Source organism: Bidens hawaiensis, unplaced genomic scaffold (genome assembly GCF_021521415.1).
Source record: "Bidens hawaiensis isolate Kalapana, Puna unplaced genomic scaffold, B.hawaiensis_p1.1 tig00001960_1, whole genome shotgun sequence".
NCBI classification, from domain to species: Eukaryota; Viridiplantae; Streptophyta; class Magnoliopsida; order Asterales; family Asteraceae; genus Bidens; species Bidens hawaiensis.
Window position 1 is genome coordinate 3,654,845 of NW_027491108.1, and position 14,094 is coordinate 3,668,938.

General features: G+C 34.2%; 1 protein-coding gene across 1 annotated transcript; it reads left to right on the forward strand.

The window, feature by feature from the left end:
- Positions 1–4,312: 4,312 nt before the first annotated feature.
- On the forward strand, positions 4,313–8,750 carry LOC143602543 (polyadenylate-binding protein-interacting protein 8-like; the record flags this gene model as incomplete). The annotated part of the gene is made up of 7 exons (XM_077079612.1): positions 4,313–4,342; positions 4,440–4,512; positions 4,580–4,692; positions 4,790–4,849; positions 4,956–5,003; positions 5,112–5,177; positions 8,412–8,750. Coding segments are annotated over 7 exons (480 nt in total), but the record flags the coding sequence as incomplete, so codon positions are not given.
- Positions 8,751–14,094: the final 5,344 nt, after the last annotated feature.

Here is a 14,094-nt window from a genome sequence, read left to right on the forward strand (position 1 = left end):
GGTCCCTCCTCTGCCGTCACCTCTTACCTTTATATAGGTAGGGCTGGGTTGGTCAATACGTATGAAGTTAAAATTGTATTGGGACCTATTATTAGTGGTTCGGATCCATTTGGAGGTTGGAGGCAATATTTTTCTGTGTGGGGGTCCGTTAATTAACTTTGACCCACACATGTGTTCGGGTGAGAGTTGACTCCTAAAAGATTGTAGAAGTTAATGGCATTCATCATTATTCACAAACACATCTAATACGTTGATGTCTTTTTCTTCTTTCCAACTCCATTCATGTTTTTTACCCTAGTTGAGTTCTTTCCTAACCAATAAGAATTCGTTTCATTAATTTTCAAATATTTCTTTACAATTAGAAGTATATGATGCAACTTTGTAATGGATGCATCACTTGATGCTATTAGTAAAGGGCATCCAACACTATGACATTCAAGATGGATACGAAACGGGTATAGTGTTAGATGATATCCACTCGATTAGCTAATTCAGATTTCATGCCTATTTTCCCGTGTCGAAACTTAACATATTATTATATATTTAAAAAAAATACGATATATAGTACTTTAAATTCGTTGTAACTTTGAAATTATTAAAATATAGACATTTTTAGTGTATTTGAGTATTTAAAAAATTAATTCAGTTACTGAGGCGACTTTAATTTCGTGTAATGAGAATCTTATGTCTAACTTTTAATACCATTAAGCTAATGATGGGTACGCTCAACACCCAGAAACCTGATAGGCGAATCAATTGGGAGCATATAAGGATCGAACGTAGAATATGTTTTCGTAATCACAATGCCAACGGAGCATCCTATAATATCAAGGATATTGTCGAGGCTAATTCGTTTTAAGGAAAGACTGGTTTGACATTCGAAAGTCTAACACGCGTGGTGGACATGTTATACAATGGACGGTCCAAATGAGTGGAGAGTGGATTAACGGTGGATGTAGATGAAACGTGGTGCATATGATGAATTAGATTTCATAACGTGATGAAAAGTTTGACGTAGTCGCTAGTCCACTAATACGAAACGCGTGGGGATCACCAAAATCTAGTGCACGTGTAACAACCTCTGTGGAATGTTAGTGCACGTGATATTTTTGGTAAATATATCTTTGTCATTAGCAGTTTCTTCCATGCTTCCTTCCAAAACTTCCATTTTATTTTCCACTAAACTTAATAAATAAACCAATCCAAAATAATATCTAGAGGCAGATAATTTTTTATAGCTATCAACAAATTGGCTATTTAAGGTAATCCGATGATAAATTTCGCATAAAACACTAGGTAGCCGAGCCTGTCATCTCTTGTTCCGGAGAAAATCCGTCGCTTAAAAATCACTACGGTAAAACCAGGTTGAGATCCTATTCGAACTTGTGACCTTGTTTCCTCCAACTTAAATATTTAGCTCTCCTCCTATACCAATTGAGTTATTGACCTACTGAGAGGTATTTGGTTGTCTTTGTGATTATAAAGTTTTTTTTATTTATACACGGATAGATAAAAATAAAAATATATATTAATAAATAACTTCAAAAACTATTAATTAAGATAGGTGTGTTATTTTTAACTTTTAAGTAACTTATTATAATTAAGCTAAATGCAAATACTTTAACCAAATATTTGGGTTCATCACTAGCAATAGCTCCAAGGTATGCATGGAGACATTGATTTATAACTTGCGTCTAATCATCTGATTGGTAGGCCAATGAAGAATTTTACTTTGTATCAAGTTCTTTGAATATTTCTCTCCAAAGCAAGCTAAAACTCATGAGTCACAACATGTGACAATCGTGTTTGAAATCCATGAAACTTGTAGTTGTTTTGTGAAAAATGGTAGCCCAAGTTATCACTCTGGTTTCTACGATAAAGCAATAAATAGGGCATATTAAAAAACCGATTACAATCACCCAAACTGTAGATTTCCCGTTTATAAAACAGATTATAGGTAATAAAATCCAGAGAAATTTTACTCTATGCATTTGAGGGCATTGAAAGTGGTTGTAGCAACCCACTTGGTTTATGGATCGGGTATTTAATTCGTTGGAATACCGGGTAGTTCCTAATAATTCCTCCATATCTTTTCAGGCGTTTGGCCACAAAAAGATCATGTTGAGCCTTTGAATTATAGGACAAGTTTCCGAATACGCCCCAAGTGGGGAGGATTGATACTCTTGTAACAACTTATTGCGGATTTCCTGTTGTATAAAGTAAAATGAGTTCTTTCTTCCAGTTTGTTTTCACATACGTGATTGCAAGCAAAGTTGAGTCTTTGACTCTTTGGTACAACTGAGGCCACCAATAACTTTCATTTCTGTCATTATTTTGTAAAATATCTCGAAGTTGAATCACAATAGTTTATTTTCTACAAAATCTTCCATTTATATTGTTCTAGCATTTGAATTACTTGAGATGTAAACGCTTAAAGTTCCTTTTGATTGGTAGAGATGTTGAACGTTTGATCGATTAGGTCTTGACGCGAATTTTTTATTGCTTTAGTTATGAAAAAGAGCTCTAACATATGCTGATGATGGCTGGATTATTAGGCATATTTTCTTGCTATGGAAAGCAATTCGCCAATCATTTTGCGAAAGACTACTCCTATTGCGATAGTTGATGCATATTTTGTGACATCGAATGGTTGGGAGAAGTTGGACGATGTTAAAGTGACCCAGATAACCAGTTTCTTTAACTGTAAATATACCTTTGGATTCCTTAGCATGAAAGTTTTTAATCGAGCATAATTTGTTCATCGTTTTGGTACAGGGATTTAAGTGCAAACATTTAGTGTGATGGTAGTGGTTGGTTTGGTAGAGTTACTGAACTTTACGTCGCTGAATATTCTCAGTTTTACACAGACATCAATAGAGAGTGAAATTAAAAAAAAAAAGAGTGGGTCCCACCTCAATTCTTTGATAATTGATTAATTTTATATTTCTTTTAATCCGTTATATGTATGTTTTTTTTAACCGTAATAGCAATTTTACTCATTTTATATTAATTTTTTTTAAACGGCTGACGAATCCTCTAAATGTGCTAACGACTAAATTTACCACATCGGGATACACCCGTCTTTCGGATTTTGATCCGGAAAAAACCCTCATCTAAGGCCATCACCCGTTAACACTCGTTCGAAGACACGACAGTTCAGTGAGATAAACATCGTTCAATTCAAGGATCCAACTAATAAACGCCGCATATTAACCTAGTCTCTCATCATTACCCAGTGCCACCGAAACTAAATAATGACACAAATCAAACACCTGAATCACATGTAACACCGAGTCCGCTGCTTACCTTATATTACCTTAACTTTAACCTGATTCACATGTAACACCGAGTCCCTTACCTTATATTACCTTTTAACTTAAAATTAAAAACACTAATGTCAAAGGAACATACTATTTACTGCCATTTGTGCTAGTTCTTTTCTTCACTTCAACCCACCACCATTTTTCCTTATCACAAACTCACCCATCATCAATCTTCGTCTGATCATAAACCCTAATTCTGCAAATCTATGGGTTCCTGAGAGTTTTAATCTCACTTGCTTCGGATTTTGAGTCCATGGCTGAAATACCCGGCGAATCTTCCGAAGCAGCAGCAACAGCAACTGGGGCTGACGATGATGCAAACTCTGATGAAGTGAATCTGCAAGATATGTTTTCTAATTTTAACTTTAATCCGACGGCTGATGACTCTTCCATCTCATTATACAATCCCTTCGATTTCTTTGCCCCAATTTTGCTAAACGTTTATCATGCGGATGCCAATAATAACAATAATCGCAGGGTATGTTCTTCAAACAAAATCCCAAAAAGCTTATGTCTTTCAGTAAACAAAATTAGATTCTGATTGTACTCTTTACTTACCATAGAACTAGCAAATGCAAACAAACACTATTTTAACACAATTTCTTCATTTTTACCTTCAAATGTTAGATGGGTTCGGTTGTCTTTGTTTTTGTTAATTTAGTTTGCTGCCAAGATTATTAATATGCTAAATCTTGATCATTGTTATCTGCCACATTAAACTTTCTAGTTGCCAGTTCTGTTTTCTAATTTTTTTATAATATTGTTAGAGGAGAAATAAGTATGCTACCCGGGAGAGAAAGCAGTTGAATGAGAGAGCATCCAAAGCACAAAGTCAAGATAGAATTAAACGAACCGTATATGTGTCCGGCATTGATCTTAATGTCAGTAAGACTCATCATTCTCGTCTACTTCTTTTAGTCAATGAAAGTCATTCAAATCATTTTGTGTTTAATTGTTATTTTTTCTTTATTTAGGTCTCCGAGGATTGACTTGCTGCTCTGTTTGGTACCTATGGACAAGTAACTCACTTGGCTTTATGAAATTTAGTTTTTTTAGTTTTAATTTGATGTTTCATGGATCGTTTGAATATTTAATATTTTGTATGTCATTATGAAGGTTTTGGAATGCCGAGTTTGTGGCGATCCACGTTCAGATCTCCGTTTTGCATTTGTGGAATTTGCAGATAAGAGTATGTAGGACATTAACTTACGTGTCGGTAACTCTGACTGTGTTGACTTTTTATTTAATGATGGCAGATTCTGCAAGATCAGCTCTTGATCTTAGTGGCATAATATTGGGGTTTTCTCAAGTTATGGTTTTGCCTTCAAAAACGGCAATACTTCCTGTCAATCCAACTTTACTTCCCAAAGTATGAATCAAATTAATGATATATATATTTTGTAGATATTAAAAGATTTCATCGTTTATTAATAACTGATCTTTGTTTTTGTTGATTTAAAATCCAGTCAGAAGATGAGAAGGAGATGTGTGCAAGGACAGTCTATTGTACAAATATTGACAAAAAGGTTGAAGCTTTTTAAAATTTTTCCATTTTTTTGTAACAATCCTTTTAATTAAATGAGTTTTTTTGCTTATTTAAGAATTTAGATAAATTTTTTTTTTTTTTTGCAGCTTTCTCAAGATGAAGTCAAGTACTTTCTTGAAGCAAGATGTGGCGAGGTTAGGATCGCATTCATTTTCTTTTTAGTTTACAAGAACCTTTTTTCTTTGTTGTGGGTTGTATATTATTTGAATGTTACTAACTTAAGCATGCTCCTTGTTATGAAGGTTTCTCGCATCAGGCTTTTGGGGGACCCTGTTCAGTCGCGAATTGCTTTTGTTGAGTTTATGACGGTAAGTTTTTTATAGTCTCAGTATTTTCTAGGAGTGTCGTGTTATTGTGTGCCTGGCCCATATTTGTCACGTACCCGCTATCAATACTCGTGTTTGATGGTGCTAATAAGCTTAAAAATTATCCGTTGGGATGACGGATGACCATAACTCGAATTTCGATTACGTTAAAACTTAAAACTATTTGAAATATAAAATTTTCAACTGTGCTTTTAATAATTTAATAACTTTTATAATTTCTTGTTGACAGAATTACAGAAATTGTCCTTTATCTTTCACCCAAATTTCACTCGTTGTCCCTGATCTTCAAAATTGATCTTTTTTGTCCTTAAGTTTCAAAATCCAACAGCGTTTGTCCTTTTAGCCTAACTCCGTTAAAAATCTTTGTTAACTTATGTCAGCTGCTGGTCAAGTGAGGGCAATACGGTCATTTCATGTCCCCTCCATATTTTCCTCAATATAAACCCACCCAACCCCCTGGTCTTTCTTCAGACCACCACCGCCACAATTGCTTCTTCTCCGGCGAGCCACCGCCAACATCTCCGACGATGAATGTCATAGACCGCCACTATCACTAATTTGGACATGGATTTGAGCTTATGTATAACTAATTTGGACATGGATTTGAGCTTATGTATAACCACCACCACCCTGCCGGAAGACCACCACTGGTTCAAATTGGCTTCGACGAGTTGTAGGTTTTTGACCGTTGGCTAACTACCCACGAGTTGCAGGTTTCCGGCAGTAGATGTCCGCGCCGGAAAAACGGGGTTCTCCACGAGTTGAAGGTTTCCGGCAGTCGATTCGGCTAGTTACCCGCGAGGTTCTCCAGCTTCTTCGATACCGCCGACAACCCTCTCCGTCTCTTTCATTTTTCCGGCGATAGATGATGACGAAAACCCAAATATGGGACCTCCATGAACATGTTGCAGGTTTTCTTTAATGGTGGTGTGAGGCAGTTGGTGGCAGGAGAGGAGAGAGATTTATATAAATAAGGTTTTTTTAATTAGTTTTTTTATTTAATTCAAATATTTTTAATTAGCAGGGCAAAATGACCAATTTACCCTCATGTGCAAGGCACATGACTTGACTTAACGAGAAAAATTAACTGGGTTAGGCGAAAAGGACAAACGCTGTTGGATTTTGAAACGTAAAAGACAAAAGATCAATTTTGAAGATCAGGGACAACGAGTGAAATTTGGGTGAAAGATAAAGGACAATTTCTGTAATTCTGTCTTTCTTGTTTCTAAAAACTTCAGCATGCTATTTATTCTATACTTTAAGATTACACGATACACACACACAAACATTCAGTTTTGATGCGGGTATCATCGTATCACCTATAATGCCATACCAGTTCCAATATCCGAATGCCCGTGTTGAAATTTATTCTAAACGCATGAACCACTTAAACTGTAAAACTGCTAATTTAGTTGTAATTTTTGTAATCACGTTAACTTTTTTTAAAGCAGAAATAACTTCACAACAGTTTTAATTGTAGTATACAGTATACTTGTAAAAAAATCTGCAGGATGAAGCATGAAAAAATATGGTGTTTCAAATTGATATGTACACTCTTAAGTATAACAAGTTTAATGTGTGTATGTGCTTGTATTCCTTTATAATTATAAGTGTCAAAAAACTGTTATAATCCTTTATGTTTCTTTACTTTTTTTTTCTTTTTAGCAATGCTAGTAATTTGTACATTTTTACAACATACATTTGTTGTAGCATATTTGTGTTGTAGTTTTTCAATACAATTATAGAGCAAGGATGAGAAGAATATTCAAGGAAAGATGGATAAAATTAGCTATATATACATAGAGAATATCTATTCGATCTACAGATATTAATTACGATAACATAATGATCAAAGGTCCAAGTATATCTATAACATCTATAATAGGCTATATATACAATCAAACAAAGATATTGAAAATCACAATGAATTATATTTATAAAATTATTTCAATCATTTGAATTATTGTATATTTGTATGTAATCATAATTTATTTTTATCTACATGTAAAGAGTTTTATATAATGTTCCAAATAGTTGTATGCCCATGATTCTATGTAGCACTATTGTAGCCATTGCCAGGTCTGATTCAACCTCGTTTTTGCCAAATAAAAGTTCGGAGACCATTAGTTAACAATACGTTTTTAAGCTACATTTAGACTTGACTCAGCCACTCAGGCTGTATTTTTTCCTCGGAAACTTAGTAACTCATCAGGACTTTTCCACTGCTAATTTTTCTGTAAAAAACAGGTTTTGTGGCTAAGTCCAATTTGAAGTAGTGTGAACACCTATTGTTTACCAGTTGGCTCTAAACTCTTATTTGACAAAAACAAGGTTGAAATAGACCCATCGGTGGCTTCAATTTGCCATATAGTCATATGCATACAACTTTTGAAACATTATATAAAATCCTTGCATGTAGATGTAAATATATGATGATACCATGCCATATTTTTTTATATAATTACTGATTAAGTGTTTTTTGTAAGCATCTCAATGTGTTTATGAATATCCTTGTTTGATACTATTATGGTTTATCATGCTATCGTAATGGTTGTTCCTTGTATACATGGCTAATTATATTTCATATGTTTTAACATATTAATAAAACAATCATCTATCTTTGAGTATATTCTTCTAATCTTTGCTCTAGTTTCACTAATATTTTTATAATTGTATTTAAAAGTTAGAAAAAGAATACACTGCAACAAGCAGCTCTGATAAGCATGCACCGATTACTTACATTAATAAATATAAAAGGTTATAACTATAGAAAAAATACACGTGCATACACACATTAAATCTGTTATGGTTAAAAGTTCGTGTATCAATTTGTTGCGCCCGATTTTCTCATTCTTCGTCTTGCGGAATATCTTTTAAAGTAATTTTTTTAAAAACTTATGCTCAATAAGTGCTAATTAGACACATACAAGGAGAAGATAAACACTGTGAGGGTCAAACATTATTTAGACCAAGTGCTAGATGATGATTATATAGTTGTGGCATGGGCGTAAGGTTGTGCTTTGGAAGATACGTAACGAAACTAAAAGAATACTGTTACGTTTAATTCTAATTATTATGAGGTAATTGTAATATGAAAGTGTACTTTGCTACCATACCAATGATTATAATTATAAAACCAAATCTCGATTCATGATGTATATCATTTGGGTTTTCTTGATGATGGTTTTGTTTCTTAATATTTTGAACAATTTCAAGGCAGAGAGTGCGGTTATTGCATTGGATTGCTCTGGCCAGACGCTTGGAACCCGGCGGATCAGGTTAATCTTATTATGTATAGTTTGTTGATTATTTTAAGATTTTGCTATGCAGTGACTCGCTTAACAAACATAATTTGTTAATTCTTAAAAGGTGAGTCCTTCAAAGACGCCTGTAAAGGATCGGGTGGCTCGCTCTCCTCTAACCAACTGATCAAATGCCCGTTAGCATATGCACCCATGCTTCAATGATGTGGTGATGAAACTTTATATTTGGTAATTACTAATTAGCAGATCTTTTTATTTCCTTGTCTGGCAGTTCGAAGCATTATGAACCTGTAGGATGACGTTTCCCAAAGTTGAAAACCTTTTTTCTACTTTTTTTCGGTTTCATCAATCATGTTTGGCTGCAGAATGCAAAATACAGACAATGAGGAAATTATTATTCAAACTAAATACTGCATTTGTTAGGACAAAAACACTACTGATACACGACTCAACTATCACAACATTTGTGATTTTGAGCGTAACAAGCAGTTATCGACATAACTGCAACCCAAACGGAAGACAACAAGCTTTACTCATTTTAGATCAATGAGTTAAACGGTCTGTTGGGTTACACAAATTTAAGTGTGCACATGTTAAATTTGATGTCTTTGACACAAATAAATATGTGAATTGTATTTGGGTTAAACATTTTAAATAAATACATGAGTGGCATTTGGGTCAAACAGTTTTATCTTCTCAACAAAAAACTCGCTCGTAAAAATATATTCAAAATAGGTAGAAAGTACAACGAAGAAAACAGCATATATTGTATATGTGTTAAGAGACTAGGCCTTGTTTCTAGGGTCCAATATCCTAAAGCTGATACTAACAATGGCAATATACGTTCACATGTTATATAGATGGGAACCACTTGTGCCTCTGTTTTAAAAAATGAGCGTTTTGAGCCCTCGTGCTTGTTGGGCGAGATTAGTATGTGTCCGTCCGTTTGTTTTTCGTCTAAAAAACAATTTAAATGAATTCCAACTGCGTCCTTTGTCTACCCCTCCAAATTCAAATAATTGCAGAGAGCAACTAACATTCAACCAAATTCCAATTCTTATGCACAATAATTAATAATTATCATGACGGTGGTGGGTGGTGTTTCATAGTGGCGGAGGTTACGATCGGTGGCGTTTAAGAGCAGCGATGGAGTTTAGGATGGAGCACTGACGAAGGAGTGATGGAGGTGAGATGGCGGAGATGGAGGTGGGATGAAGCACAGTCACACAAATGGTTTGAGTGAGAACAATCAGGGGTTTAAAGGGTTGGGGTTTCCAATGGAAGGGTGTATAGACAAAAAAACCCTCTATCCAGCTAAATTAGGTAACATAATATAGTGACAACGTTATAGCGATGGACGCAAACTGATCCTGCCCGACAACCACAAAGACTCAAAGTGCTTATTTTTTAGAAGAAAGATGCAAATGCTTCCCACCCATAAGCCACATGGATGCGAACCGCAACAGACTCTATATAGAATTCTGTAGAATATCTATTAAATTGTTTTAAGATAAAATATGTCTCCATTTGTTTTTTCTTTTTTTTGCTCTGGTCATACCACGTTTTTACACGTATTTGTTAACACGGGTGGTAGGTATGAATGACATTGCTGGCCTGTGAAAGAACCGAACGATTATGAACATAACCACGAATTTGGTGAGAACAAACAGATTAACGTGAGTTTAATCTTACGAATTAACTGTGTTTACAACTAGTCTTTGGTTTGGCTAAAAATTAATGCATGTATATGCAACAAAAATATCATTCGCTAATCAATTAACTGCATAATAAATTTTGGTGATGGGCTTGGAACACAGACATGTGGTGGCGGGCCTGGGTTTTTCCATTCTTTTACCTGAATAATTGGGTTACAACTTACAAACTTACAAATACGTCAACTAAAAACACTGTTGGTTAAGTTGCTTTTTATAATTCAAAAATTAATGATTAAAATTCAAAACAAAAACATTTAAAAAATTATTTTCATATTTGATAAAGTAGCCATAAGTCCAAGCGTACTGGGGCGACAAAGTGTAGTTTTTTGGACGATGTTCGCCGGCAACCCCCCTCCTCCCCCACGATATGTGGGGCGATTTTGTTGGGGGGAGGGGGGGGGGGGAGACATAGACTTGTCGCCTGTGTGTGTTGTGTGTATGTTGAAAATTATAATAAAATAATAAAAGAGGGCTACAACACCATTGCACTCCTAAAATGAAAATCGTCTCTTTGTTGACGTTGCACCATGTGTCGAACCCCTCTCCCCATTTTGTAGCACTCCACTACACATAGCCTTGTAATTCAACCGGATATCATCTACACTAATATTGTATTGCATTAATAAGAATTAGTGGAATTCTTGATGCAGCTGGAGTCTGGTTTCGGTCGGTATAGGTTCGTTTCGTTACACCATAGATACGGCACTGACACTCGGTATAACAATTAAAAGAAAAAAATCAAAGAACTATAGTTGTGGAATGTTCAAAAGAATGTCGACACATGTTTTATATCAATTAGAAACCCATACAAATGAATAAAGTTGTGATATGCCGAAAAGGATAACAACACATGTTTTACATCTTTCAACAACCATAAAAATGAATACACGTATCCATGTTGGTATCGCTTAGGTTCTTCACAAAATTTATTATAAAATTTGGAAGTATCTTGTTCAGCATGATTCCCCTTCAAAGTCAAAGTTATTGAAGAAGCTAATTAGGCAAGTTAGAAATTTGACTTGCCCTCCCGTTTAGAATTAAAGTCAGCAAACAACATGGATGTGGACAAAAGGTAAACTGATACCCACAAACTGACCTTCATAGAACTTTCCCTTTGATATCTCTTTCACACACATATGCATATTAATATATAGACACACTAAAAGGATTAAAATGATGACAAGGTAAGACTAAGAAACTTCCAGTAAATGTGCCAAATAAGACGCACAAACATAAGGTAGCGAAGGCATTGCGGCCGACACTTTGTTGTATGGTTTAGACGCAATGCTTACTGGAGAAGCAATGCAGTTAGACACAACGTATATCTGGTTCCCGGTGTACTAGTTTATCAGTGTTTCGAAGACGGTTATTTAAAAAAAACACAACTTTATGCTAATATATACCCAACTTAAAAAGGAAAAAAAAACCTTATCTTTGGTGGTATATTTTAAAAAAACAACAAAGTATACAAAAGTTAATTATGTTTAAAAAATGCTACATCTAGATAAAAAGTCAAAAGCCATAGCTATTATTCTCCTTGACCCGTTGCCGACCTGCTGACAAGGCCATCCTGTAGCAAGTGTTGGTGTGCGACCATAAACAGACCACACATAGCACCCGAATTCTCAGAATGGTCGTGTCTGCTAGTGCTTCTTGCCATATTTTTTGGCCAATAATCTGTTGGTTAACTTTTCATCGGCAAAAGGTTGTTTTTTTGGGAAGTGTAACATTTTATTCAAACAAAAAGACAACATATGAGTTTTTCTTCCAAATCTACATATACACTGTTATTCATCATTGTTGTGATGAAAATATTAAAATTGTGGTTTATTTTTAACTAAACAAAATGTGAAAGCTTTTTAGATATAGTCTTCCCATGCATGATTCTGGAAAAATGACGATTCCATAAAGTCCATGGAAGATACTCATTGCCAGTCTGTACATGCTGCAAAGCATTATTTATATATTTATTGATTATTGATATTTTTAAAATAATCTAAATAAGAAAATACCAAGAAAATCTTGGTTCTACATTACTTTGCGTAACCGATTCTAAGGAGACTTTTTGGTCATTAAAAGCATCAAGGTCAAGTATTATTTTAAATCCAACTGTACCAATCACAAATTAAATAAATCATTTTTCATCACTAATAGTCTTATACCTTACTAAATTAAGAAATATGACATATATGTTAAGAAAGTGAAAATCCTAAAAATGTTCAATTTAACCTGCCACTTTAATTCTAAAAATGTTAATGGAACTCAAAAACCATCAAAATGCCCACTATAAAATCATCGGCCATCCTTTAATAAATCCTAGTCGTCTGAATTCTAAGCCCATAAAATAAAGCCATGTGTCAACTATTCGTTCAGACTGACCCTTTTTAAACTAATCAGATCATTTCTTTATAAAAATTTGATGGTTTTTAGAAAAATGTCGGAAGCACAATTTTGATGGCACATATATCAGAGGCGGCTGCAAGTAACAATGACGGTGGTTAGTGGCAGCTGTTAAGTATTCTGATCACCACGAGTAGAGACGAGAATTAGGTGAGATCTAACAATTTCCAGCGAACCCTAAACGGAACGAAAACACCCACAATTTATACTCCACTACCCACTCTACGTTTTAAAAAACAAGTATATTTTAACATTTTGAGACCCCTCAATTGTATTTTTGGTGATCTTCGATTTTCGAAGGGTATGTATGTGCTACTTTTTAAACGTGCTACGCAAGTAAAATTATAATAAAAGCGAAGTCAGGTAATATCTACGAGAAGGGGACGTTTGTTTAAATTGGCCGTACATATGATATTTAGTCTTAATAATACCGCGTGATATATTTGATTAAGATAGATTTGAAAGACAATTGGGGCATATAATACAAGCAGGTTCGATGGTGAAGTTCGTACGTAGGAAGGTTCGTGGGATCATGGTTTTTGATATCGTGGCTTGACCACATCCATATTTTTTAAGGTTGCTTGGTCCTTCTAGACTGCTTAATTTGTTTTTCAACATTAACGGTCATCTTCTTCTAACTATGTATCTCACTTAAACATATTTAGTCCTTTTATTATATAAGTTTGAGGATTAATGGGCGTTTACAATTTTGTTTTCTATTTTGAACCAAACTTCACCTTTTCATTTCTATCAAAACGCTTAAGCTTTAAGTTTTTGTTTTTGTTAGGATAAATATTATTTAGTTTATGAACTTTAGGTTAAAAGCCAAACCTCTATTAAACACAAAATTTGAAATGAATGTTAGGCATATAACACTTTCTTCCAACCACGTTGTATCCAAGTCATACCGCTCTCGAGATACTCGATATTATAATGCTAACTGAAGCTCGTTTTATAAAAAAGCAAAAGCCCAAACTTGAATAGGCTGGCAAGACTAAACAAACTCATTATTTATATAAATACAAAAAATATGACTTTTTAATAACATAATAAATATTATTACGTACATATAAAATCGAGACAAAACAATCAAATAATAAATATTTTCGTATATATAAACTATAATTTATACGCTTATATAAATAAAATAAATAATTATTTAATAAAAAAGTATGTCACCTGAGTCTCAAGCTGAATTAAAACTTAAAATATCAGTAACATGCCGAACTTGAACTATAGACATAGAGCTTAAAACAAGCTAAACTTAAACTTAATTAGTTTTTTTTTTTAATTACAAGAGTCAGGCTTAAGCTTTGTCTTGTTTACACCACCATCTTCAAAGAAGTTAAAATAATGGGCCTAAATGCAAAAAATGATAATTAAAAGGTGAAAGTTGATAATCGAGGGATTGTTATGGCAATTGAGTTTACTCCAAAAGGGGGTCCTCCAAAATGGGGTTCTCGACCCATTCCTATATAAACCAAACACCAAACGTAATTATATATTCACTTCCATCATCTT